A 27,202-nucleotide genomic window follows, 5' to 3' on the forward strand; every position below is an offset into this window, starting at 1 on the left:
GAAAAAGAACAAGAAAGCCTACTCTTAAAGGAATCTTAATGATAATTGAAAATCTTCAAAAGGAAAGGAATGTAAATTTCAAACAGGCAAGTAAATTAAAGACAAAGATCACCACTCTCTTGGCTTCCAAGGAAAATGTCTCTGTTGTTCAACAAAATCTAAAAAGGTTCAAAAACCTATGTCAAAATGCCTCTGAACTCCATAACGCATTGCTCACTAAGTTTCCTCCACCCGAGGAGGAGCAGAGAAAGCAGGAAGCATGGTTTCATTCAAAAAAGGCTGGCAATGATATATTTATTGAAGAAATATCAACATGGTTGAAGGGAAATGGAATTTCACATGATGGTGATGATGATGACGATGGTGATGATGATGATGATGGTGATGATGATGATGAAAATGCAAAATCTGAGTGCCAAGATGACATTAATCCTGGAGACAGTGTGTCTAATGTGTCTAGCAAAAGGTCAAGCAGAAGAAGCCATTCTAGTGGGTCATCTGTTTCTAGTACTTCTTCTGCACGCTTAAAGGCAAAAGCAGAGAAAGCGGCTTTAATGGAGCAGGCCGCTGCTCTGCAAAGGAAACATGAGCTAGAGGCACAAGAGGAGAAACTCAGACAGGAAAGAGACAAACTGAGGAAAAAAAAGGAGCAATTGGAGCTTGATACACAAATAGCTGCTGCTGCTGCAAGACTTTCTGTGCTGGAAGGCAGTGATGTTGGAGGAAAGGCCCATTCAAATGGAATGGATTCCTACGTGAGCAAAGGACTTAAAGAGCAAAGACTTGAATTCAACCCAAAGGCAAATGAATTTGTGCCGAAAGGGAACACCCTGACTTTGGATCAAGGCTCAAGAGCGCCACCTGTTTCATCTACACATGATGTGCGACCAAAAGCAAATATACAAACACACTTACAGGATCAAGTACAACATCATGGAACCTCACAAGCAAAGGATACCACTCTCAGGCCACAGTCGCAACCAAATACTGGAATGTCTCACACAACTACTCTAAAGCATCAGTCTCAAAATATTTTCACAGCCTCTACGGCTGCATCTCTCAGGTCGGTTGCTACACAGGAACAACATATACGCAGGCTTCAATCTGCACAGAACATTTCACCAGTACAAAATACAGTTGACCAGGATGCCATTTGTGGAATCATGCAAAGGCAGAATGAAATCACCACAATGCTTGTTCAACAGCAAATGTCAGCTACTTTACCACAAAGAGACATAACCGTATTTGATGGTGATCCATTGCAGTGTATTTCCTTTTTTAGGACTTTTGAACACTGTGTTGAAGAGAGAACCAGCAGTTATCAAGACTGTTTGTATTTTCTGGAGCAATATACCAGGGGGCAGCCCAGAGAGCTGGTGCGGAGCTGCCTACATATGGCACCACAACAAGGATATCAAAGAGCAAAGGGTCTTTTGAAAGAACACTTTGGCAATGACCACAGAATAGCAACAGCCTATATGGACAAAGCATTTGGATGGCCTGTTGTTAAAGCAGAGGATGTTCAGGCGCTGCAGGAATTTGCACTGTTCCTAAGAGGGTGCTGCAACGCTATGACAGAGATACAATACATGGAGGAGATGAACATTCCATCAAACATGAGGCATGTCGTAATGAAGTGGCCATACAAGCTGCGGGAAAGATGGAGGTCTACAGCTTGTGAGATACAAGAACGACGAGGCTACAGGGCCACATTCCCAGATATGGTGAACTTTCTGGAGAACCAAGTCAAGATCTTGTCTCACCCAGTTTTTGGTGATATTTCAGATGCACGACCAAGCACCATAATAAAGGCTGTAAATAGGAGCAAACCGCTACCCAGGAGTAACATCAAAGGAAGCAGTTTTGCAACAACCATTGCAGCTACCAGCCATGCTGTAACTCCCAAGTCCACAGTGCACAAGATGCCAAAACAGCCCATAACATCTAAGGAGTTGTCCTCAGAATCCTGCCTTTACTGTGAAGAGTCACATCCATTATTCAAGTGTTCAAAGCTGAATATAATTTCTCAAAGGGAGAAAATTGAATTCCTGAAAGGAAAAGGAATCTGTTTTGGATGCTTGAAGGCTGGCCACATGAGCAAGGAATGCAGAAGTCGTCTGACCTGTGACGAATGCAATCTAAAACACCCGACTATTCTGCATGTCCACAACAAAGACAAAGTGAACAAACCACAGGAAGCACCAGTCAGCAGTGCACTTGTCTCTCTTCAGGCATGTGGTTGTACTGGGGCCGGAGACCAAGACTGTACACTTTCCATTGTTCCAGTACAGTTGAAATCTAAGAAAGGAGATAAAGTGCTGCAGACCTATGCCTTCTTAGACCCTGGAAGTACAGCAACCTTTTGTACCAACCGTTTCATGAAGAAGCTTAATCTACAGGGTACAAAGACCAACATTCTGTTGCGCACTATGGGCCAAGAGAAGGTTGTTGAAAGCCAAATCCTTACAGGACTGGAGGTGTCCAAATTGGACGGTAACCAATTTGTGGAGCTCCCAGAGACGTTTATACAGGAAACAATCCCTGTCTCAAAGAGTAACATCCCCACTCAGCGAGATATTGAAAAATGGGAATATCTGAAAGATATCAAGATCCCAGAATTGGACGCTGATGTCGAAATTTTGATTGGGGCTAATGCGCCAAAACTTATGGAACCCTGGGAAATAATCAACAGCCAAGGTGATGGACCTTACGCCGTGAGGACCCTATTGGGGTGGGTCGTCAACGGCCCTTTGAGGGGTAATAGTGGTTGTTGCCAGAGAAGCTGCTCGACCATATATGCCAATAGGATATCCATCGTCAGGCTGGAGGAGCTGTTGATCTCTCAGTATAACCAAGATTTCAATGAGAAGTCACTGGAGGAGAAGCAGGAAATGTCAAGGGAGGACCTGAGGTTCATGGAGATCTTGGAGAAGTCTACTTGCAGGCAGGAAGGTCATTATTGCATGGACTTACCTTTTAAAGTGGATGACATCACCATGCCAAACAACCGGTGCATAGTTGAACAGCGCATTCAAAGTCTCAAAAGAAAGTTTGAAAGGAATAAGACCTACCAGGAGGAGTACACAGCATTTCTTACTGAGATGATTGACAGTGGATATGCAGAAGTGGTGCCTCAAGACCAGTTGGACTGCAAAGATGGCAGTGTGTGGTATCTCCCTCATCACGGGGTGTACCACCCAAAGAAGAAAACCCTGAGAGTGGTTTTCGACTGTGGAGCAGGGTTTAAAGGAACCTCCTTGAACTGTCAACTGTTGCAAGGTCCTGACCTCACCAACTCTCTCTTTGGTGTTTTAACAAGATTTAGACAGGAGAACGTTGCTCTGATGACTGACGTCCAGGCTATGTTCCACCAAGTAAAGGTGTCAGAAAAGCATGTGGATTTCCTTCGCTTTCTGTGGTGGCCTATGGGAGACATGTCACAGAGTCCAGTGGAACACAGAATGAGGGTGCACATCTTTGGAGCAGTTTCATCACCAAGCTGTGCCAACTACGCTTTGAGAAGGACTGCAGTGGACAATAAGGATGACTTCAAAGTGGAAGTGACTGACACCATCTACAACAACTTTTACGTGGACGATTGTCTGAAATCTTTGCCCACAGAGGAAGAAGCCATGCAGTTGGTAGTGGACCTTACTGACATATGCTCAAAGGGGGGATTTAAGTTGTTAAAGTGGACAAGCAACAGTCGGGCTGTATTGTCATCTATTCCTGAGGCAAAGCGGTCCAAAACAGCCAGGCAGCTGCACTTGGAACAAGACAACCTGCCTGTGGAGATGGCACTTGGATTGAATTGGTGCGCTGAAAGTGACACTTTCACATTCAAGCCTGCAGTGGAGAAGCAACCACACACCAGACGTGGGATTCTTTCAATTGTCAGTTCCATCTACGACCCATTAGGATTCTTGTCACCATTCACCTTGCTACCAAAACTGCTGTTGCAAGAAATGTGTCGAAAAAACATGTCCTGGGATGACCCTATACCCCAGACATTCTCCCAACAATGGACGGGATGGCTGCTGGACCTGGAGAAGGTGGCGGAACTTAAGGTGGACCGCTGCATCAAGCCGAAGGACTTCAGAGGACCCATACATGTACAGCTGCATCATTTTGCAGATGCCAGCGACCATGGTTATGGCACAGTGTCCTACCTGAGGCTGGAGAACCAGGATAAGAAGGTACATCTTGCATTCATGTTGGGCAAAGCCAGAGTCGCGCCATTAAAACAGACAACAATTCCTCGCCTTGAACTTACCGCTGCTGTGCTGGCTGTCAAAGTCGACAAAATGCTGAGGAAGGAACTACCACTTCAGTTGGAGAAGTCGTGCTTCTGGACTGACAGTCAGACCGTGCTGAAGTATATCAATAACGAGACCAAACGATTTCACACCTTCGTGGCAAATAGAGTCGCTTCTATAAGGGAAGCAACAAATGTTGTTCAGTGGAGGTACGTCAGCTCAAAGAACAATCCTGCTGACGAAGCCTCCAGAGGTCTGACTGCGGATAACTTCCTAGCATGTAGGAGGTGGATTGAGGGCCCAGACTTTCTTCAAAGGCCAGAGGTGGATTGGCCAAGACCCTTCGGTCCACAGCCCATTTCCTCAGAAGATCCAGAGGTCAAAAGGGACCTAATGGCGAATGTCATCATACATTCCGAAGGCGCAACCACCAAACTCATGAACTACTTTTCTGAGTGGACTAAACTCAAGACGGCAGTCGCTTGGTTCCTTAGGCTCAAAACTATTCTTCTGGAGCTAAGGAGAAAGAGGAAGGAAGTTGTTGCTTCTTTAACTGTTGCTGGCTCATCCACACACCCAGAAAAGGTAGAAGAGGAGATGAGAAAGACCAGAGATGCAGTTGGTAGTCAATCATTATCTGTAAGTGACCTCTCCAGAGCAGAATTTGCCATTATCCGCTTCAATCAGCAAGCAACATTCAGGGAAGAAATCTCTTCGTTGGAAAGTGGAGCATCTGGTGTAAGGAAAACCAGTGATATCTACAGATTGGATCCTGTGTTGAAGGATGATTTGTTGAGAGTGGGTGGAAGACTCAGTCGGGCAGCCTTACCTGAGGAGCTGAAACATCCTGTAATACTCTCCAGGGGTCAGCATGTATCCAATCTCATTTTGCAATACATTCACCGACAGCTTGGACATGCTGGGAGAAATCATATGCTCTCAACTTTGCGACGGAAATACTGGATCACAAATGCCAACTCTGCCTGCCGAAAGATAATATCTGACTGTGTAGTCTGTCGACGGTATCGAGGACAGCCAAGTGAACAGAAAATGGCCGACATGCCAAAAGAGAGAATTAGTCCAGACTTGCCTCCTTTTACCAACGTGGGAGTGGACTACTTCGGGCCCATTGAGGTCAAGAGAGGGCGTGCTATGGTCAAAAGGTATGGAGTAATTTTTACCTGCATGGCTAGCAGAGCCGTACATTTGGAGATTGCCTACTCTCTGAATACCGACTCCTGTATTAATGCCATAAGAAGGTTCATGTGTCGCAGAGGCCAAGTGTGTCGTTTGAGGTCAGACAATGGCACAAACTTCGTTGGAGCAGAGCGAGAGTTAAGAGAAGCCTTAGCTGCCATAGACCACAGCAAGATTCAAGGTGCTCTCCTGCGAAAGGGCATTGATTGGACTTTCAACCCCCCTGCTGCATCCCATCATGGCGGTGTCTGGGAGCGACTCATCAGAATGGTCAGAAAGGTCTTGTTTTCTGTTCTACAACAACAATCTTTAGACGATGAAAGCCTTCATACCATCCTGTGTGAAGTAGAGGCCATTCTCAATGACCGCCCCATAACCAAGGTCTCTGATGATGTCAATGACTTGGAAGCTCTCACTCCAAATCATATCCTTTTGCTCAAAGGGAAACCTATTCTTGCCCCTGGACTCTTTCAAGAAAATGATCTTTACATCAGGAGACGATGGAGACAGATTCAGTACCTTTCGGATCTGTTCTGGAAGAGGTGGACAAGGGAGTACTTGCCGCTATTGCAGGAACGACAAAGGTGGACAAAGCATCGAAGAAGTTTCGTGACAGGGGATATTGTCGTTGTCATGGATCAAACTGCTCCTCGTGGATCATGGATCATGGGAAGAGTGACAAAAACTTACCCGGACAAGAAAGGACTTGTACGTGTGGTACAGTTAAAGACGAAGACAGGGCAGTTGGAGCGGCCCATATCCAAGCTTTTTCTGCTTCAGGAAGCAGTGTAAAGGTCATGACCCAACGCTGAGTCATGTGTCGGTAACCCCTGACTCAGAGAAGAAAGAAGAAAGAAGACAGAGGAAGATCAGTTTTGATGTAATTGTTCATACCTTCACAATTAGGGGCCGGTGTGTAGGAGCCATTAATTATGTCTGCTTATAATTTGTAGCTTACATTAAGTTTACCACTGGGTGGCGGTGTAGATTGGTGTGGTAGGCGAAGTCTATATAGGCACAGGTGCAACAGGGCTAATCAGGGCATGGGTGACGGGGAGGTCTCACAGTTTTTACCGCTTGCACGCTATGGCCGCAGCCACACCAGAAAGCCAAGTCAGCCATCATATCACAGTACAGGTTTCGTTTGCAATATAAATCTTTTTTTTTTTTCTGCTGTAAACCTACACCTTCATTAAATGGGAACCTCACCCAACAGTGAAGACTGCCTGGACATCATTCATTGAAGCACGTCAAAAACAAGGTCTTCTCCCGCACCCAGCCGAGTGGCTAATTGCTGGTCAGGATAGTCGCTATAATAGGTGACCTTGATACATGAAGCATCAGTAAAACTGTTGCCAGGAAGATTAGTTACTCCCAGACTTCAATTTTTGGTCAGTGAAATAACATAATGGAAAGAAGCAGACTATGTCTTAGAAATCTGGAGAATGTCTGAAATTGTGCAACATGATAGGCCTTATGGCACAATTTATCTAGTATTGATTAGTGAAATAATGTCAGATAATGAAAGCAGTTCAGAAATGTGGAGAATGTTGGAGGCTAGACATGACTTAGCCTGAAATATGGCAGGTGGTGTGTGCATGTACACATCTGCCTTCAACTTCAATAGCCTGGGTTCAAATCCCTGATCATACCCAGAAGTTTTCAAAGTTTTCATTTAGCGAAAGTGTCTCTTACTTAACAATGACCAAAACTTTACCCTGAACAATTTGTTTTAGTTGCCTAATCTTAACGAATTATTTAATTATAATTATTTAATAATTTAATTACACTCAAACAAATGAATAATTCAACCACAGCCGCACAGTATAGCCTATACTTCGATAGACAAAAGTCTAGATGACCAAAATTCTGTGTATGGGAACAGTAGGCTACTTCATCCCACCTTGAAAACCTTAAATACTCGGTCTTGTACCCTTGTGTTTTTTGTTTGTTTTACCTATAGGCTTTATATATTGTTTCTGAATCTACTGTTATAATCTCATGATCCAACTGACAGTTAACAAAGAGCATAATAATATCCAAGAAGAGCACCCCAAAAAAGTACACAACAGTATTCTCTGTATACAACACTGTATACTCTTCTATTTGATACTTTCAAATACATTGATTACAGAAAAAACATGTAAATTTGAACTTGCCATCTGATATGAAAGGATGAACCATTACATATTATAGTGAAATATAAGTTTATAACTAGTTTATACTAGTTTATAATATAAATACATTTTACAATAGAAAAAAGACATAGAAAAATATAAAAAATATAAAAAAGCAATTCATGTGACCGCACCAAATATCTTCATATTCAAAATGGATAAACTCTTGTGGCCTACAATAAAAATAATCCAGTTCTACATCCAACAACATCCGTCACAAACAGTATTCTCTCTATACTAACATGGGTAACTATATTATTCTTCTATTTGATACACTGATTACAGAAAAAACATGTCAATTTGAACTTGCCATCTGATATGAGAGGATGAACCATTACATATTATATCAAAATATATGTTTACATCTTAGAACATAAAAAAAACAAATAAAAAAATCTCTGAAAAATATTACAGAAAAAATGTCAAGAAAAATATCACACAATTATGTGGACATGTGACCAAAGTTCATGTGACCACAAATATCTTCATATTCAACATTCTGTGTGTCCTACAATAAAAAATAATCCATTCTATATCCAAGAAGAGCATCCAACAAATAGTTCACAAATAATATTCTCTGTATACAAACACATTGCTCTTCTATTTGATACTTTCAAATACACTGATACCTAAAAACCATGTAAATTAGAATTTGCCTTCTGATATGAAAGGATGAACCATTACGGATTATAATGAAGTATTCACTTACATCTTACAAAATACAAAAAATACGTAAAAAAAAATGTAAAATAAAAAAAATAAAAAAGTTATAGGCACTGTATAGGCACCAAGCACTTTAAGTGGATTGCTGGCTTGTGCTGTGTGGTATGATTCTGTGTGTTGTGCATTATCAGCTGTTGTTTCTGCTTTAGCTGATGTCTGTATTGTTGTTGTTGTTGTTTATGTAACACCAAGACAACAACAACAAAAGTTTTCTGAGTCTCTTTGGATAAACCGTTCAATCATTTCATTGGCTTTAAGTTTTAAATCTTAAATATCTGTTTTATTTCAGTGTTTTTTTGCATCCTCAAAATACATATAAAAATAAGGTTTAGCTGTTCCATAGTGTCAGGCCTCGTATCAAAAGGTCAGTTTGAAAATCCACTGACTCAACAACATGGGCTTCAAAGGCAAAGCTTCTCACTTAAAGACTTAAAGATGTGTTGATGTACGACTGTCTCCATGTTTCATCATCGCACTCAGTACAGTTTCTCATTTCTTCAGCTGAAGTTCAGCTCTTTGGAAAGGTAAGGGTCCCGCTCACAGAAGACTGCGATCATATTTGAACTGGCTTGTGTTCCTTTCCTTCGCACCATGTCGATCACTTCTCGTGCTTTGTCTGGCCTGGCTTTTGTTCTGGTCGACTCCATTTCTTCATCATTTATTACCATCCGTCTCAGAAGTTCATCCAGCAAATTGTCTAGAACAGGTTCAGACACTCGCTTGATAAACTCTGGTCGAGCAGAGTCCAGCCTCTCCTCTGCTGAGAGACTCGGAGCCCTTGGTAGATTTTCCCTATCTGGACAAGGACCTGGAAGGCAAGCTGTAAAAAAACAGCAGTCACATTTTAACAGAGACCTCTTAGAAATGAGAAGAATTCTAAATTAAAATATACACTAGTGTGTTTGATGTAATATAGTATTTAAACTAAAGAGTAACAGCATAACTAAACTGGAGCACTTCCATGGCCTAAAATGTTCTTCCTTCCTCGTTTGTTAATGTTGTTTTTCGAAAGGGATGAACAGTCCGTTTCCACTACTGTTGTGCTGAAAACCATCTAATGCAATGAATGTGTGAACTGTGTTAGAAAACACATTCTGCTATATTCCTGTAAAGTCATCCATATGTAAAAATCCCTGAAACTGTCTGACTGCCCCAGAAAACCTGCAGGCAATGTGGTGAAAAACTGGTAAAAATGTGGATTGTGAATTGAATGCAGCCTGACTGAAGAATGATCTAACATAGAGCATTAAGGTCCCAGATCTGTATCAATAACTATGTGCACAAGACCCACACACAGGCATGGCTGCACACACTATTCTATTCTATTCTTTTTTATTCTATTCTACCATCGACTTCTCTGTTCTAACAGACTGAGGAGGATGAAGTCTTTACCAGTCAGATCAAGCTTATATTTCCACACTTCTCTCTTCTCTTCTTCTTGGACCATCAGAGTCACTTCCTCTGTGCTCGTATTCAGGAGAATGTCAAATGTTGGGTGGTAATTTGGTCCATAATTTAGATCAAATGGTGCACGCTGAAAACCAAGAGAAATGTGTCGTTTTCAAAAATATGTTGTCATAATAACAATAATAATGTTTGTGTTTTGCATTTAAAACAACTGAATTCAACATGTAGCTGATTGATTTTTTCTTTTTTTATAATATCCTAAGTTTACCAAAGAAACACATTTCATGAATTGTGTCTGCATGTTACAGCACTAACAGACATTTTGAAGACACTAGAAGTTGTATTTGACATACTCACCTTAGGCTGGGCTTTATACTCCTCAGGATCACAGTGGAGACTGTAGCTTTGGTCTTCGGTGAGATAACAGTTGGCAGTGGTCCCGATATACTCATTTTCTTCTTGCCCTTTCACCTTCAGTGATATCAGAACATTTTAGAGAGATTATATTAATATATATAGACAGTGTTTTCATTGCCCTGTTCATAAAGACATTATTCTGTTCAGCTTTACATCCTTCACATATGGAGACATTACAGTGACTCGCCACAAGAAGGAGTGAAGGAGTATCAAGTACAAATAACTGATGGTAAATTATTATGCGACAGGAGCTCTACCTCCTGGAGATGAACGTTGTTTGGCAGCAGAAACACGTTGAGTTTCCGTCTCTGCTTTCTGCCTGGTGGTAAAAGGAACAGCAGAACTTGGCTACGGATTGGCTTGGTGAAAGTCAGAAACCTCTTAATGTAATCCCACACTAGGCCAAAGGCAGAGAGGTGGGGGACTTTCACACCCACATGAGTTTCTGTAATCTCCAGTGGCTGCAGGATGCTCATTCCATCATCAGTGATGTGGACAACAGAAAGGCTTTCAGGAAGCGGTGCTGTGAATACACAGAGACATCCAAGATTTAGTTTCACTGGTGTAACTCCATTACAATTTCATGTTATGTTCATGTGAGTAACTGTATGTCATTTTAACAAATTACCATACATCTTTGTGGACATTAGCAAAATGCAAAGAAAAACCCAAATAGTCCATTGTTATTTTTTTGTTCAACAATAATAAATACATAATCATCACTGAATGATGTGCCTACCAGGGTGGATTTCACAGTGTGGGAGGTGGAGCTGACAGACAGAGTCCTGAGGACACTGGATGCTGAACAGCAGGCCTGCAGGTGTCTTGCCAGCTGATTGGAGGAGGCTCTCATCCCACTGGACGGTCCTGTACAGCACCTCCCCCTCCTCAGCCATAGTAAACACCAGACCAGTCAAAGTACACTGGAACACACCTGGACCAGGGGACTTGAACCTGTAGGACACACAATGGTTAAAGAAATACAGCAAGTTACCTGTTAAGTGATGAGAACATTGACAGTAAAATCATCCATGTTGTTTACTAATCTCTTACACAAAACTCCCAGACTTAGCTGCATATCATTCAATATTCCTTACCATTTACCTTTAGAGCTGCTACAAATTCTCATTTTCTCACTTTTGAGATAAAATGGCCTACTGTCACTCAACATAATGTATGTTAAAGTGTTAGCATGGAGCCTACTGTCACTCAACACAGTGTATGCTAAAGTGTTAGCATGGAGCCTACTGTCACTCAATGTGTTAGCTTGGAGCACCAGAGCCAATGATCTACCAGGGACAAATGGATGATTTTGGTGTCTATGTTCTCATCACTTAACAGGTTAAGTCAACCAATGGGACAATCTACCACAACTTGGTATATTCCTCTGTATTAGAAACAGTATTAGGAACAGTATTAGAAAGAAACAACCATGCTCTAAACCACTTAACCACCAGCTCTAAACCAGGGATGTAACAGGAGGCTAAACCCACCTAAAGTCAGTTTACCCACCTTTTTATTAGAGAATAGAGTTTACCACCTTTCAGACTGACATAAATCCTTGGGATATGAAATTCATAGCATGGATATTAGTAAGTAGTATCAAACTGATGGAAGTTAGCCTATTTTTTTTTTTCACCTTTATTTATTCAGGGGGAGTTTCACTGAGAGCAATGCTCTCTTCAGGAACGCCCTGATCACATTCACACCTGGAAGCTGACCAGTACAACCACAGTCTGATCTGCTGCCACTGAGCAGCTCCACTGGAGCGGTTGGGGTTAAGGGCCTTGCTCAAGGGCACCTCAGTGGTGGTAATGAGGGAGGGGCAAGCCCCGCTTTTTTTCACTTTCCCCACCCAGATTTATCCTGCCTGTCCGGGGGAGTGAACCAACGACCTTCCGGTCACAAGCTCGCTTCTCTAACCTTTAGGTCACCACTGCCCCTATAAAAAGATTGGGTTGTTTAAGGAAAATAAAAGCATAAATTAATTATATTGTGAAAATAGAAATAATTAAATAAAAAAACTAAAATTAATTAAAAATAAATTGGTGATTGGTGACCAACCTTTTTATCTCCTGCTACATCACTGGTCTTAAATATGAAGGAAACATATAGGCAATGATGTAATGTAGCGGTAAATAAAAAGTGGGTAAACTATTATCTCCAACTGGTGATCACCATATGGCACCATAACAGCACCATTTAACAAAAACTCAAAAATAGTTTTAGAAAAGGATTAACCTCCTCTATCTTACACCAGTTTGATAGTACTTACTATGATGTATACTATGAATTTTATCTCAGCCTGAAAAGGTGGTAAACTGTTTCTGCAAATAAAAAGGTGGGTAAACTGAGTTTAGAGGGAGCTTACCCTCCAATACATCCCTACACTATTAATGTCTTAATCAATGTTCTATATAACCCCTATTGGTAACACTATTTGAATGGGTGTGCATGAGGCTGACATAACACTGCCATAACTATGTCATGACAACTGACATGAACATGAGTTAAACTTTATGAATGTTTACCCATGTTGTCATAAGCTTAATATGTGGCTTAAAGCAAATATCACACCAGCTCATCTCTGGCACTGTTCTTATATTTTGCCATTGTTTTGTTTTTTGCTTTTTGTTTAATACCTGTAATGTATTTATGTATTGTTGTTCATTTGTTAAAACCTGCCCAGGCACTACGGATGAAAATTAGCTCCTTTGCTAACTCTGGTACATTTACACTGATGTGGAAACTGAAATTCTGATTAAAGTGCATTGTCCCTGTTAAATAAATAAAATGAAATGAAATTAAGTGTCATTCGCTTGATAATGTCACTTTCACTGCAAAGTTGACACTGTTCTACATGTCTCTGTCATGATAACTTGACATTAACCAAATGGACATAACCTGTCATAAACATATGTCATGACAGACTTCATTATCAAACACAAAGAAACCCTTTGGTTGTGTTAACATTACATTAAACTGTCAGGAGGTCATCACTGTGTCTTGACTGTTTTCCCTGACCTCAAGTACAGTGGTAGAATTCTACATATCTCTTAAAATATAAAACAGTGTACAACAGTTTACATTCTGACAAATATAACAAATATTATCATGGTATTATTTATTTCTGCATTTTAACTTTGCATTGAAAGTGACATTATCACCCGAATGACACTTAATGACACTTAATGACAACAGTCATAAACATTGATAAAGTTTAATTCATGTTCATGTCAGTTGTCATGACATAGTTATGAAAGTGTTATGTCAGCCTCATGCACACCCATTCAATTAAAGTGTTACCCTGTTATTTGACCATGCAGGTTAATAAAAAAATAAATTCTTATTTATAATTATAGCGTGATACTCGTCAAAGCAGGGGAAATGATCTTTTGTCATTTTATGACATGATTACCTGTATATAGTGTTTGCAGATTCAGTGAACAGTTCAGGTGTAAAGTTTGTTTGGGCCTAGAATGCAGAAAGGCACAAAATTAGTAGTTTATTCTAGAGATACACACTTGTAGTGGTGTGCTATAAAGTGACCAAAAATACTCACACTATCCATATTCCACTTAAGTACCTTGGACAGGGTCAGAGATCCACAATAAACACGGAACACTGGGAACAGAGGCTCAGTGAAAGTGGTGTGGAAGGTGTGAAGGAGAGTCTTTGTGTCAGAGGAAAGCCTGTAGAATGACAAGATGCCAGCCGGCCAGTCCAGATACACTCCTAGTCTACTGGGTTGGCTAAATGTCTCCAAGTCAGGGACCAGGGCAGGTATAAAAGTCTCCCTACCTTTGTGTACGAAAGAGAAACCATTCCACACATGCATACTAAAAGACCAGGCCTTGTCATTGAATCCAATTTTCACGTCCCTCCATCCTTTCCTCTCAATACTCTTATATGCCAGTCCAACAGACACAAATCCTTGCCACTGCACCTCCCAGTAGCAGCGTCCAGTCAGACCCTCTCTACACAGCACCTGGTGCTCCTCATCAAATCTCTCTGGGTGAGCAGAATATGGCTGCTTCTCTTCTACAAACTCCACTCTCTTGTTCCCCTCTGAGAGGACGAGGTGTTGATTTGTTGTGTTGGGGTCCAGCGTGAGTTCACAGGCATCTGTAAAGAAATGGGTAATAATTAATTATCAGTTATAATAACTTAACATAATAACTTTATTTATATAGCACTTTCCTTACAATTGTTACAAAGTGCTTAGACCTAAGATAAGAAAAAAAAGAAGTAAAATCAATCATGTAAAGAATAAAACACTAAAATAAAAACAAAAGAATATAAAAACAAAAGAAAATATGGCATAAGTAGTCACATATGTCACATATGAGCATCAATAAACATGAGAACATAAAGACAAAATAATAAAACACAAATAAAATGTATAAGTAAAATAATCAAATAAAATAATAAAAGTCAGTTAAAAGCAAGTTTAAAAAGGTGGGTTATTAGTTGACGTTTAAAAGAGGTAAGACAGGTGACCGTTAGGTGCCCTGGTGGCAAATGCCCTCTCCCCAAGCTGCAGACGATTTAATGATTTTGTACTGAGAGCAGAATAAAGGGAGTTGCAGCAGTCAAAAGCATGGTCAGAGGGAGATAAAAACAACTTGATTTTAGAAATATTTCTTAAATGATAAAAAAAAAAGACCAAGTAACTGAATGTATTTGAGAGTTAAAAGACAAATTGGAGTCAAAAATAAATCCCAGGTTTTTGGCAGAGGGCTTGATATTAGTTACCAAGGTGTCAAGACCCTCCTGAAGCCCTGGAGTCATAATTGGAGAACCAAACAGAATAACTTCAGTCGATCAGTTTTACAGATATTGAGCCGTTCTCTGTCTTTAGCCTATCCCGGGGTGAGTGAAAGATTATGCATGCCCACCCCTCCCGACACTTTACGGTCTGGTCTGTATGAAATGTAAGCTGCTGTCCTGTTTAAATGTACCATTTATATGCCAATAAAGAAAATAAACATGATCACATTGTATGATTTATTGTACAATTACACCTGCTTCACTTTACAGGTCTGGTACTATGTAATTATATATGAATGCAAATATGTTGTTGTATAATTATTAGCCACATTACTGTGTATTAATTTTTTTTGTTAACGTCTACTTAGTTCATACGTTGTTAGGGACCTGTAAAATGAAGGGTTACCCTTCAGTCTTGTTGAAATTGACAAAGTTTTGAGACATCCAGCACTTTGTCCTCAAGGCAGTTTTTCAGTGCGGCCAAGCTACTGGCATCTTTGGGGTTTATGGGAAGGTATAATTGTGTTATGGCAGTTCAACAGTCCAGTTAAACAATGGATGAAGGGGCTGAGTGAATCATATCCTTACACTTGTTCAGTAGCTGTGGGTTGACCCAGTGCTCCTCGTCTTGGTCCACACTGAGGCAGAGGAACAGACATGAAACAGTGATTTCAGCTTGGATGAAGAGCAGTCTGAGAAGCAGCTAGAATAACAAGCTCATTAAAAGTGTTGTTCATTTATTTGTAGAGCACTTTTCAAAACCAAGTTACAAAGCGCCATAAAAATACAAACAAATGAACAATGTTTGTAATTGATACAGTAATTGATGCACACAAGTATTAAAACTAAATTGAATTGATAGCATAGAATTATTGATAACACAGTGATAAAACAATATCAATGTGCTCTCATTATTGTGTTCAATAAGGCAAATGGAAATAGATGTTCAGTACAGTTCAGTCTAGTGTTTGCTGATACAGTACAGCATCTGAACTGCTAAACAGGTTGTTTCAAGAGGGATCAGGCTTCCCTTTACTAAGATTGCTAGTACATTATGGTTTCTGAACTGCTGAGCGGGCTGTTTTGAGCTAAAGGGGTTTCTGGCTCCATTAGTTCCTGATAGTTGGGACAATACAGTTTCTGAATTGCTGAGCAGGCTATTTCAAGCCAGAAGGGTCAACTGCCCACAGACTGTCAGGTTGAGTACAGTCAACCCGTTCACTGCATCGCCAAATGACAGACATGACGTGATGTGCACATTAGGGGCGTTACAGAGCGATTTAGATCAATTTCTATACATTTTGATTTTGTGCCAGCCGTGCTGATATTGTGGCGCCGCACCAGAGCTTATGTATTGGAAACAATGGCACCATAATCTACTCGTTTATTTAAGAATAAGAGCATATCTACGTGGTCAGAGATGAGTCCAGTGTGTAGCCTGTTGACAGTCAGTCCAGTCGCTGAGACACATGCTCCGGTGGACGCAGTCGTTATCTACAATCATTTTTAAGAGCATCTTAAGATGCTTTTCGGAATCATCTCACAAACTAAACAGGCTTCGTAAGATGGATACTACGATTGTGTTAGCCTTAAGATGCTTTTGGGAAACAAGGCCCCGGTTTCTATACACAAGGGACAGTTATCTCTGATATTATGTATTGGTAAAAGCTTTGTCATCATGGTAAACTTTTTAAATCATCTAACCACCCCACCCAAACATCCTCTGAGGTGCTCTAACTGTAGTGGAAATTCAAATTTTCATATAGGGACTATGAAACAGTGCACAGTTTTTTGTTTTGTTTTGTTTGTTATCTCCTCTGAAATATCCTGACAACAGTCATATCTGCGCAGTTATCTTACATTCTGCACTGTACTAACTTGAGTTTTTCCAGTCTACATGTTGGGTCCTCCAGTCTTTCAGACAGCAGCTTCACTCCTGAGTCTCCTGGGTGATTGTAGCTCAGGTCCAGCTCTCTTAGATGGGAGGGGTTGGAGCTCAGAGCCGAGGCCAGAGAAGCACAGCCTTCCTCTGTGATTCCACAGCCTGACAGCCTGCAGAGAAAAAGACACTTATTAAACAAAAGACCATTCAAGACCCTCTATTGCAGTGAACAGTTTGTAATTGTTACTACAGATAGATATTGTACAATATTTGATCATGCTGATTTAATATCTAATACCAGAGTGTGTATTAGTACCTCAGTATCTCCAGCCTGCATTGAGGACTTCCCAGTCCAACAGAGAGCAGCTTCACTCCTAAATCCTGCAGGTTGTTGTGACTTAGATCGAGCTCTCTCAGGTGGGAATTTGAGCTGAGAACTGAGGCAAACACTTGACAGCATTTACTTTTTAAGACACAACCAGTCATCCTAAAAAAACAAGACAAAAATAAATAAATAACACAAGGACAATATGTAAAGAAACGTGTGATGCTTGTCCCATCATCAAAGACACTTACCTTAATTCAGACAGTTTACAGTCTGGACTGATCAAGACAGAAGGGATAATAGTCATTGGGCTCTCATCATTTTCTTTCTTCTCCACCTCTTGAGGATAATAATGGTGAACATAATCATATTGGTACATATATGGACATTTTGTCAGTCCAGCACTCTCAAGGACAGTTGTTTTGATTGAAGGGACAGAGGCCAGTGAGTGACAATGCTCACTACCTAGAGCAAACCCAGACAATCTGTAGAACATGAAAGCATATCGTTCATAAACAATGAGTTAATGTGCAAGTCTATCAGGTTCTGATGTGCTGGGATGATGAGGATTAACTGTATTCCAGCCCAAGTTAACATATAACATACTGTAGTTGAGAATATCTTTGTCTAATACTCTAAAAGGTGAACGTCTGGAGAAACAGTTCAGACTTTGATCTACCACTGACCTCAGTGTCTCCAGCTTACAGTCAGCACTTCTCAGTGCATCAATGAGACGGTGAGGGAGAGGAATGATGCAGTCAGAAACACACAACAGACACAGCTCTCTCAGAGATGAGTCCGTCGACTTTAGAATGGAGACTAGTGTTTCAAGGCATTTAGTTTCTAAATGCCGACTCTTCAGTCTATAAAAGTAGAAAAAGCGATGAAGCATCACACGCCAAAAAACCAAAAACAAAAACAACAGTCAGGAGAATTACAATAGTATTGGTTATGAGCATAGATGTTAATGGAGAAAAAGAGAAACTTATCTTTTGGAATTTTGCGATGAATTCAAAGTGACATTAAGGATTACTTCATTTTACACTCAAAATAATATATTTGTGATGGTGATCATTTGGTTTCACTGCTATGGGTCAAAGAAATATTTATTTTCAATAATCAGTGTAAGAAACCTTAAGGTGTCTCACTTTATATGATGTATATGACTTTTTGAGAGCACAGTAAATGTGAAGGGAATACCATATGAAAGCTGCCATAATAGTTGACTCAGCATTTGCCAGCTGTCATGGTGTTCTTGTTCAGGTGTTATGAATGTGCTATAAACCAGAATTCATGCACTGTCTTTTCTAACATGCTACTTACACTGCCCGTTTGCAGTTCTTTATTGGCAGCAGAAGCTTCTCAGTCCCCACTAATGGTGTATGCCATTTTGTCAGATCAAGTTCATCAATCACTTCTTCTGACATCAGCAGCATGGTGGACAGAACTGAACAGTCAATGAATGAGAGCCTTACTCCTGACTGAAGAAACATTTGGATTTCATTCTGGACTCCTTGTTCTTTCAGCTCATACTTGCAGAGGAAAAGATTAATGCACCTCTCAGGTAGGATGTTCCCTGCATTCAAATTTCGAAGGTATCTCTTCATCTGCTCCACAGTCTCTGAGCTGTTCTCTGTCTGTGGCAGTAAACCTTGTAACATAGCCTGATTGGACTCCAGTGAGACGCCGTGAAAGAAGCAGAGAAACAGATCCAAGTGACCATTCTCACTCTTTAAGGCTTTATCCACGACCCTCTTCAGCAACTCATGCAAGGCCAGATCAGTAGGGTCAACCTCCAGAAAAGACTTCAAAGCGCTAATGTTCTTGGTCACACAGCAGTGGAACATGTAAACAGCAGCAAGGAACTCCTGAAAGCTGAGGTGCACAAAGCTGAACATCTTCTTCTGGTACAGCCCGTACTCTTGCTTCAGGATTTCGGAGCAAAACACTGAATCTTTGTCAACATCAATGCCACATTGCCTAAGGTCCTCTTCATAGAATAAGATGTTCCCTTTCTCCAGTTGTTCAAATGCCAACTTGGTCAGTTTCAAAAGCATGGCATAATTCCTTGATTCAAACACCTCCTTTTGAGCCATGTCACCTGGCCTATTCTCCTCATATTTCTTTGCTGTCTGTTGTGTTTGAATTAGTAAGTAATGAATGTACAACTCTGTCACCGTTGTGATCATTCTACTCTTCTGGTCGTTCAATTCTTTCTTAAAAACCTCAGCAGTGATCCAACAGAAGATTGGTATATGGCTCATGAAATATAAGCTCATCATCCCATTGAGACAAGATATGACTTCTTTGGCCTGGTTAGCATCACTGAATCTCTTCCTGAAGAACTCTTCCTTCTGTTGGTCAGTGAACCCTTGCACTTCTGTCATCTGGTCAATGTATTCAGGAGGAATCTGATTGGCTGCTGCAGGTCGGGAAGTTATCCAGAGGAAAGCATTGGGAAGTAGGTTCCCCTTGATGAGGTTTGTCAGCAACACATCCACTGTCGATGTCTGATCTATATCACTCACTCTCTTGCTATCAGCAAAATCCAGTGGAAATCTACTTTCGTCCAAACCATCAAAGATGAACAGAACTTGCTTGTTAACAAGTTTCTGTGTATCTTGTATCTGTTTCAGTTCAGGGTAGAAGTGAAGTAGAAGTTGGATCAGACTGTACTCACCCTCTTTGAGCATGTTCAGCTCTCTAAAAGGAAGCACAAAGATGAAATCAATGTGCTGGTTGGATTTTCCTTCTGCCCAGTGAAGGGTGAAGTTCTGGACAGCAACTGTCTTTCCTATTCCAGCAATGCCCTTTGTCATTACTTTTTTGATGGATCTGCCTATGCGAGGTCCTTTGAAGATATCATGACTTCCCATCCAGCTTAGTGCATGTGATGAAATCTCATCTGGGAGTTTAAACTGATGTAGAATCTCATGTGATTTGCAACCATATCTCTCAATCTTTTCAGTAACGTAGAGTCTTGTGTGGATCTCTTCAAGTCGAGGTCCACTGGCTGCTGTACCTTCATATTTACATGTAAACTTTTCCCTCAGATGGGCTTGAAGCTCCACTTGAACATTCTTCATGATGTCATCCACTGGAAAAAAAAACAACATTCTCTTAATTACATTGTTTCTTTCATAACTGTTATATTAACCAATATGGTTTCTGTTAAACTGAATATCTGTTACTTCCTCTCTGCCTGCTATTCTCACCTCACCTCTCTCTTTTTTTTAAACTCTCTCAGCATTTCTTTATTGTTAGAGAATGATATTTACCATGGAATGTTTCACTAAAAGAGGCATATTTTTCACATAGGAGGAAGTGCATTTCTATTCATCATCTTGATGCTGCTCTTATCTTTACTCAAGAAGCAAACCTACCATACTGCAATCACTCATGTGCCCATGTGCGCGCGTGCACACACACACACACACACACACACACACAAAATAGTATACACACAAGAACACAAAGACATTCAAAACACATGCAATACAGAGTGTTGAGTTTAAGGTTCTCTGAGGAACACTTTAATTGAAAGGTTAAACTTAATAATAATAATCATAATAAGAATTATTTGTATTAGTAAATTAATTTAAATGAATGGTTTTAGAAGCAGTTGGACCCAAAGTTGCATTCATTGTAGCATGGTTGGACCTATTGATAAAAACAATGTCATATGAAATAACGTTATCAAAATAAGTCAAGAAGAGTGAAGATTCAAAAAATATATGGCACAGATTTAGTAACTATGGAGGTAACGGGTTTATTGTGTGTTAAATCTTTACACATTAATGTGTAAAGGTTGATCACCAGGTAATAAGGGGGCAGAAACTGTAACAAGGATGTGAGATGTTAACCATGTAACTAATTTACAAAGATAGTCAATGTAAAATGCTCTTGTGGTCAACTGTTACATTAAGTATGACTATCTTCCCCTGGACATTGTATTGTGTGTGTGTGTGTGTGTGTGTGTGTGTGTGTGTGTGTGTGTGTTTGTACTGTATGTGTGTGTTTTAGTGTTTTAGTGTGCGTGCACTTTGTGTGTGTGTATAGAGGAACATGTAGTGCACATATAGAGGAATGTGTAATGCACAGGAATGTGTGTGTGTGTGGGGGGCAATAAGTGAGTGTGTAAGTCAGTGATAGTACTCACATATGCATGTATGGCATGTCATTTAATGTAAATGTGATGTAGTTTGTGAATGAGCAATAAAAATTAAAAAAGAAAAACATAAATAAACTCACTCGGAGAGTGCAGACCTCCGCCAAGGATCGTGCTAATATTGCTTGTTTGTGAGTCGGATGCGGATCCGCCCCAAAATTTAATGGGTTCTTCCTTGGGCCATGGCCACTTCCACAAAGTTTTATGAAAATCGGGCCCGTAGTTTTTCTGTAATCCTGCTAACAGACAAACAGACAAACAAATAAACGGCACAGAAAACATAACCTCCTTGGTGGAGGTAATAAAATGAATTCTTTCATACATAGGTACAGGGATGCCTCACAACACCAGGCTCAGTTTAATGAAGGGCTTTTAAGTTCAGCTCCAGGAAAAGGATCATTTCCAAGCAGGAAATATCTTCATGTGAAATTCATAAACACTGCAACTGCTACAACAGCTTAGCGCCCATTGTTCAGGAAACAGGAAACCACTCACTGTCACTGGAACCAGATGTCAAAGATCCTATACTTGTCTCTGAGGCTGCAGGAATACAGAGACACAATGTTGAATAGCACTGAATGAATTTGATGACAGACTAATAACACATACCCCCCCCCCCAACACACACACACACACACACACACAGACTCACCCTTATGTTTATGTCTTTGCCAATGTGTTTTTCTTGTAACCTTGTTTCTGTGTCTTTTGTACTATACTCAAAAATGAAAGTAAAAACAAGCGGGCGAATGTAGGCTCTTGTTTCTAGCTTAAGCTGTTTGAGCTCAAATCCATTCTTTTTTTTCAGTTCATCACAGCCCATTATCACTAACTGATACGCAAACAAGCTTTAAGGTTCAGTGTGCTGCAGCCTGTACATTTCCATTCCTGGGTTAACTCACCGAGTCTCTCTGCCTCCTCGTTGCAGCCAATCTCTCTCAGTATCTCTAGAGCCACTTTAAGAGCACCCGGCTCGGTGAAGGTTGAAACCAGGACGTCTGTGATGTGGTAGATATCTCTGCCCTCCACGGCTCTGCGTCTGACCTGCAGCTCTTCCCTGCGCTGCTGCAGCCGGGAGTAAAACATCCTCAGCTGGGGCGGACCCAGGTCCTCCAGCATGTCTACTAAAACACGTCTGATACTTTTGTGAGACATTTCTCATCATTCTCCGAGGAGTAAATCGCTGTCCCGTATGTCAACAGTTTTACTCTCAAGGCCACCTCACTGCGGAAGAGGTGAGACGCACCCAGCAGCTCCTGTTTCCTGGGTTGGTAAGGTCCGGAGCTTCCTCAAGGCAGAGCTGAGCCTGCAGTGCTGCCTTCAAATACTGTTGGAAAAATCAGAATTATAGTCCTCTCAAGGTTGTCGTCATTTCGGGGATTTCACATTATATCTGGAGCGAGTGTTTTTTCGCCAGTACTGAGCCAAGTATGGCTGGTGATTCTCACCTCTCTTCTGTTTTAGTCTCTCCGATTTGAATCCCGCCTGTCCATATGGAAAGGATCAGAAAACATAAAGAAGGTACAATAATATAAATAAAAATAATACAAAATCAAGTAGAATATAGCATAGCATATACTAACATGCTGACATGCATATGCACACACACACGCCATTAACTCACTTGGATGGAAAATAATTTAGGAACTCCGTTAACTATTCGTTAACTAACAGTTTGTTCCTGATTTGTGTGCATACTATTTATTTTAATATATAGCCTATATATATATATATTATTTTTTTCACCATATGTACAACATATACAGCCATATATATACCCAATACATGACACGACAGACTGATACATAACAGAAAAAATAAAATTAAAATAAAATGTAATTAAATTAATAAGAATAATTTAATATGAGCCTTTAAGAAATTAGAGGACGTTTTTCCATGTCTCTCTTGTTCCTTTATCATAATTCTCTAATTTTCTAATTAACATAATTTCATATGAAGTTATTTTAATCAATAAATCCATCCATTCTGTGAAAAGGGGTGTTTTGTATTTCTCCAATATTGAAGGACCAACCTTAGTGTTGTTATAATGCCCAAACACAATATTTTAAACTGTTCTCTGTTGATTCCCTAACTTGGGATTTGTCAGCTAAAAGGCAAAGTCTAGCTGACTCTGGAACAGAAAAACCAAGGCCCTCTTCCATAATCCACAATGCTTTTTCCCATAACGGCTGCACCACTGGACATTCCCACAAAGCATGCATTAATGTCCCTCTAGTTTTGTTACATCTCCAACATAAATCATTTTGTCAAAGACCCATCCTACTCAGTCTACAAGGAGTAAAATAATATCTATGAAAAACTTTAAAAAGCATACTCTTTCCTTTAGCTTCCCTAATATTTTGACCAATATTTGAAATTATAAGTTCTCTTATCAGTTTCACATCCCTAATCTTTTTGCCACACAATTCTCAAATTTTCACAATCATCAATATCAGCCTTTAACATCATTTTATAACATCTTGAAGCGGATTGTACTAACCTTGGTAAACAAAAAAATCTTCTGTTGTCCAATGGTTTGCCAGCCTAGATAGTTCAAAGGCTATATTTTATAATTCAACATCAGGGAGTCCAAGTCCTCCATTTTCTTTCAGGACATATATTTTCTGCATGCTAATACGAGGTCTCTTCCCTTCCCATAAAAAACTTTAATAAGTTTATTATAGTATTTAAAGTTTTTGATATATTAACTGGGAGCATCATTGAGATATAATTAAACTTTGGAACCACCATTATTTTAATAGTATTAATCTTTTATATTCTGCACATTTTCTGCACAACCGGCAGCATATTGATATCCATTATCTTGTCTAGCTCAAATGTTAATAAAATCAAAGTATTTCATATTTGTCTTGACCCATTTGAAATTAAAAGGAGTGACCATAGTTGGGTAACATACTTGAGAAATGGCCATAGCCTCTGATTTGTGCCAATTAACCATATACCCAGAAATCACAGAAAATTTCTGAACAGTCTCTAATAATGGTGGGATTGATACTAAAAGGTAAAACATTAAAATGTCATCAGCATACATAAATAATTTATGTTCTATCCCCCAATATTCAACACCCTGAATCCTTTTGTTGGTTCTCACTGAAATGGCTAAAGGCTCCAGTGCAATCAAAAACAATAAGGGAGAAAGGGGATCACCTTGTTTGGTTGACCTAGTCAGAGGAAAAAACTGAGAAATCAACCCATTTGTTTGAACTGCAACTTTTATATCAGTATAAATTAAATCAATTCACTTCATGAAACCAGGACCAAAACCAAACCTATGCAACACATATCTAAGATACTTCATTCTACCCTGTCAAAAGCCTTCTCTGCATCCAGCAACAAGGCTGTGACAGGGCAGGATGCAGATTTATTCATCCACATAAAATGCAATAATCTCCTTAATGGAATTCCTGCTTTTAACAAAGCCCACTTGGTCATTATGAATGCTGGTTGGGATTATTTTTTCTAATCTATTTATAATATTCTACAGGCAGTCCATCCAGACCCGGTGATTTTCCATCACTAAGTGAGTTTATGGCCCTTCTCACCTCTGCCTCTGTAATTGGTGCATCCAACCTCTCACTTGATTCCCCAGATATTTTAGGTAACTTCAAAGTATCAAAAAAAGAGACGTAGTCTTCATCAGCTGACCTGACATATCTTCTGACTGATACAGCTTCTTATAGAAACAAAAAAAGCCTCATTAATATCTTTTGTGTCAGTGATCCCATTTTCATCCCTTATTGCAGATATGATATTATTAGCATCTCTTTTTTTAAGATGATTCGCTAACAGTTTTCCTACTTTATCGCCTCCTAGCCTAAATAGTGCATATTCAGCCTTTGCATTGTATATCTCATGTAACTGGAGTTTCATATCACATATTCTTTTGAACAGTTCTGTTGAGTATTGTACAGCTAATGGTTTTTCTAACTGATGTATCTGAAATTCCAATTTCTCCATTTTCCCTTTACTCGCTCTCTTTAATTTGGATGGAAAGCTAATGATCCTCCCCCTAGCATAGGCTTTTGATGTATCCCATACTGCAGTTAATTTGGTGGGACCCATATTATCTTTAAAAAAAGATTCTAATTCTTCTCCAAGATATTTTCTTAAGTCATCCTCCCATTGGAAGAAAAAGGTTTTAAATCGCCACCTACACCACTTGGTCTTTAGGTGTTACTTAAATCCATCTGTACCTTCAGTCCACACATATGACCCATCCACACTCATCTTTATACTATTCTAATGGTTATGGCTAACTTCTTATGAAATAATATTGCAACTCCATGTTTTCTGTTTGAAAAAGAGCTGTGTACTAAAGAGCCTGAAGATGACTGAAGTCCTTTTTTATTTTGGCCGGCTTGACATTGGTCATAAAATTCACCTTTTTGTATATTTCCTATGATAATTTTCTGTTGATGTGGAAGGAAGGGGAACATTAGAAAGAGGCTGACATTCATATTTTGCAAGCAGATTTTTCACAAAACAACCAGATTTTTGGGGCAAAAATTTGAAAAATGAAAAACAAAATGCCCTTACAATATGCATTTTGCATTGATCCAAATACAATTTGACTTAAAAAAAAAAAAACCTTCAGATGCATGCCTACCTGTATTGTTTACAGATAAAATGCTTATCTCAACTGATTATATCGCTATGATAACTCTTTTATGAACAAAATTATTAATCTAATTAATCTAATCACATTTATCAATCAACCTAACTGCACTGCCTTATATACAATTATATTTCAATACAGCAAATATTACTTACCTCACAAGTCATGATTATTGACACATGACCCTGACACATGAAGCATCAGTGAAGCTGTTGCCAGGAAGATTATATATGATGGTATTGCCATGGTTTTTTGGTCATTACCTTGACAGTACAATGCCATGGTAAAACCATGCTATACCATGCCACTGTACTACCATGGTATACCTGTACCATGATATTGTAATGCTGCTAATGAATACGTAGTTACACGTACATTACAGTTACACCCAATTTCAGAAATAGAAAAAAAACAGAACTACTGGCAGGATTATTACACAAACTTTGCAGTGTCATTAACCTCTTAACCACCACAAAATAAATGGAAACTTCTACCTGACAGGGCACCAGTAAAAGACAATGAGCATATAGCTAAAAGCTATATTTAGCAGGACATAATTGCAGGTATATCGAAGAAGAGCACAATTAGCTTATCTTAACAATACATTTAGCATGAATGCAAATCACACAAAATGCACCAAATGCAATATGGGGATATTTCACAATACCCAAACTGGTTTAGGTATCAGTATGTAATCACTAACACTCAAAATTTCCAGCAGAAATAACCCTTTCCCAGATGCTAGCAACAAGCTAGGCTAATGCTAGGCTAATATTCAGACATATTCATGCAATAGCCACTCACCTGAGCTCTCTGTAGAAAACAAACCAAAAACAGCTTCCCACGATGCAGTAGTTGAGTTACCAACAGAGACTTAATTTATCAACAAGTATTGGTATGATTTTACTGAATATCTAAAACGTTTCTCTATTTTTATGTATTTTCACCAAAGCACTAATCCTGAAACTTCACAGTGAAAACAAATCCTAGTGGCGCGAGCCGCCTGACGCGCCCTTTACTGGATGTCACGTGACTTTGCGCTCATAGAATTAACCCTTTAAATTAAACCGTCCCTTCATGCTCTCAAATATTGTAACTTATACCCTTATAACTGAATGGTTTTCAGAGTCACTATAAGTGCTTGGCTAAAGCTTTCTAAAAGGATATATGCAAAGATAAAGGTTTTACCAACTATGGATAATGACGGCCAGGTAGACTACTCACCAAGAGCTTGTTCACCACAA

General features: G+C 39.7%; 1 protein-coding gene across 4 annotated transcripts; it reads right to left on the reverse strand.

Moving 5' to 3' along the window:
- Positions 1-7,263: 7,263 nt before the first annotated feature.
- LOC139655361 (NACHT, LRR and PYD domains-containing protein 5-like) lies at positions 7,264-26,900 on the reverse strand. Of its 4 annotated transcripts, none has more exons than XM_071532750.1 (18): positions 26,763-26,900; positions 22,771-22,807; positions 22,225-22,649; positions 21,818-21,862; positions 21,406-21,558; positions 18,478-20,251; positions 17,841-18,017; positions 17,406-17,639; positions 17,146-17,316; positions 16,826-16,999; positions 15,536-15,585; positions 13,740-14,302; positions 13,596-13,651; positions 10,917-11,131; positions 10,435-10,700; positions 10,118-10,231; positions 9,746-9,887; positions 7,264-9,173 (listed from the first exon to the last, which is right to left on the reverse strand). In XM_071532750.1, exons 3-18 carry the CDS (start codon positions 22,475-22,477, stop codon positions 8,851-8,853), a joined length of 4,710 nt encoding a protein of 1,569 aa, XP_071388851.1. In that variant the 5' UTR covers positions 22,478-22,649; positions 22,771-22,807; positions 26,763-26,900; the 3' UTR covers positions 7,264-8,850. The 4 variants fall into 4 exon arrangements, 3 of the variants coding, with proteins under 3 accessions (XP_071388851.1, XP_071388852.1, XP_071388850.1); XM_071532751.1 differs by having other exon boundaries at positions 13,764-14,302; positions 21,406-21,561; XM_071532749.1 differs by having other exon boundaries at positions 21,406-21,561.
- Between the last annotated feature and the right edge of the window lie 302 nt (positions 26,901-27,202).

The sequence above is a fragment of the Centroberyx affinis genome, unplaced genomic scaffold, assembly GCF_046629955.1.
Source record: "Centroberyx affinis isolate AG114_WGS23_722 - 3 ecotype Tasmania unplaced genomic scaffold, CSIRO-AGI_Caff_v1 ptg002241l_1, whole genome shotgun sequence".
Classification (NCBI taxonomy): Eukaryota; Metazoa; Chordata; class Actinopteri; order Beryciformes; family Berycidae; genus Centroberyx; species Centroberyx affinis.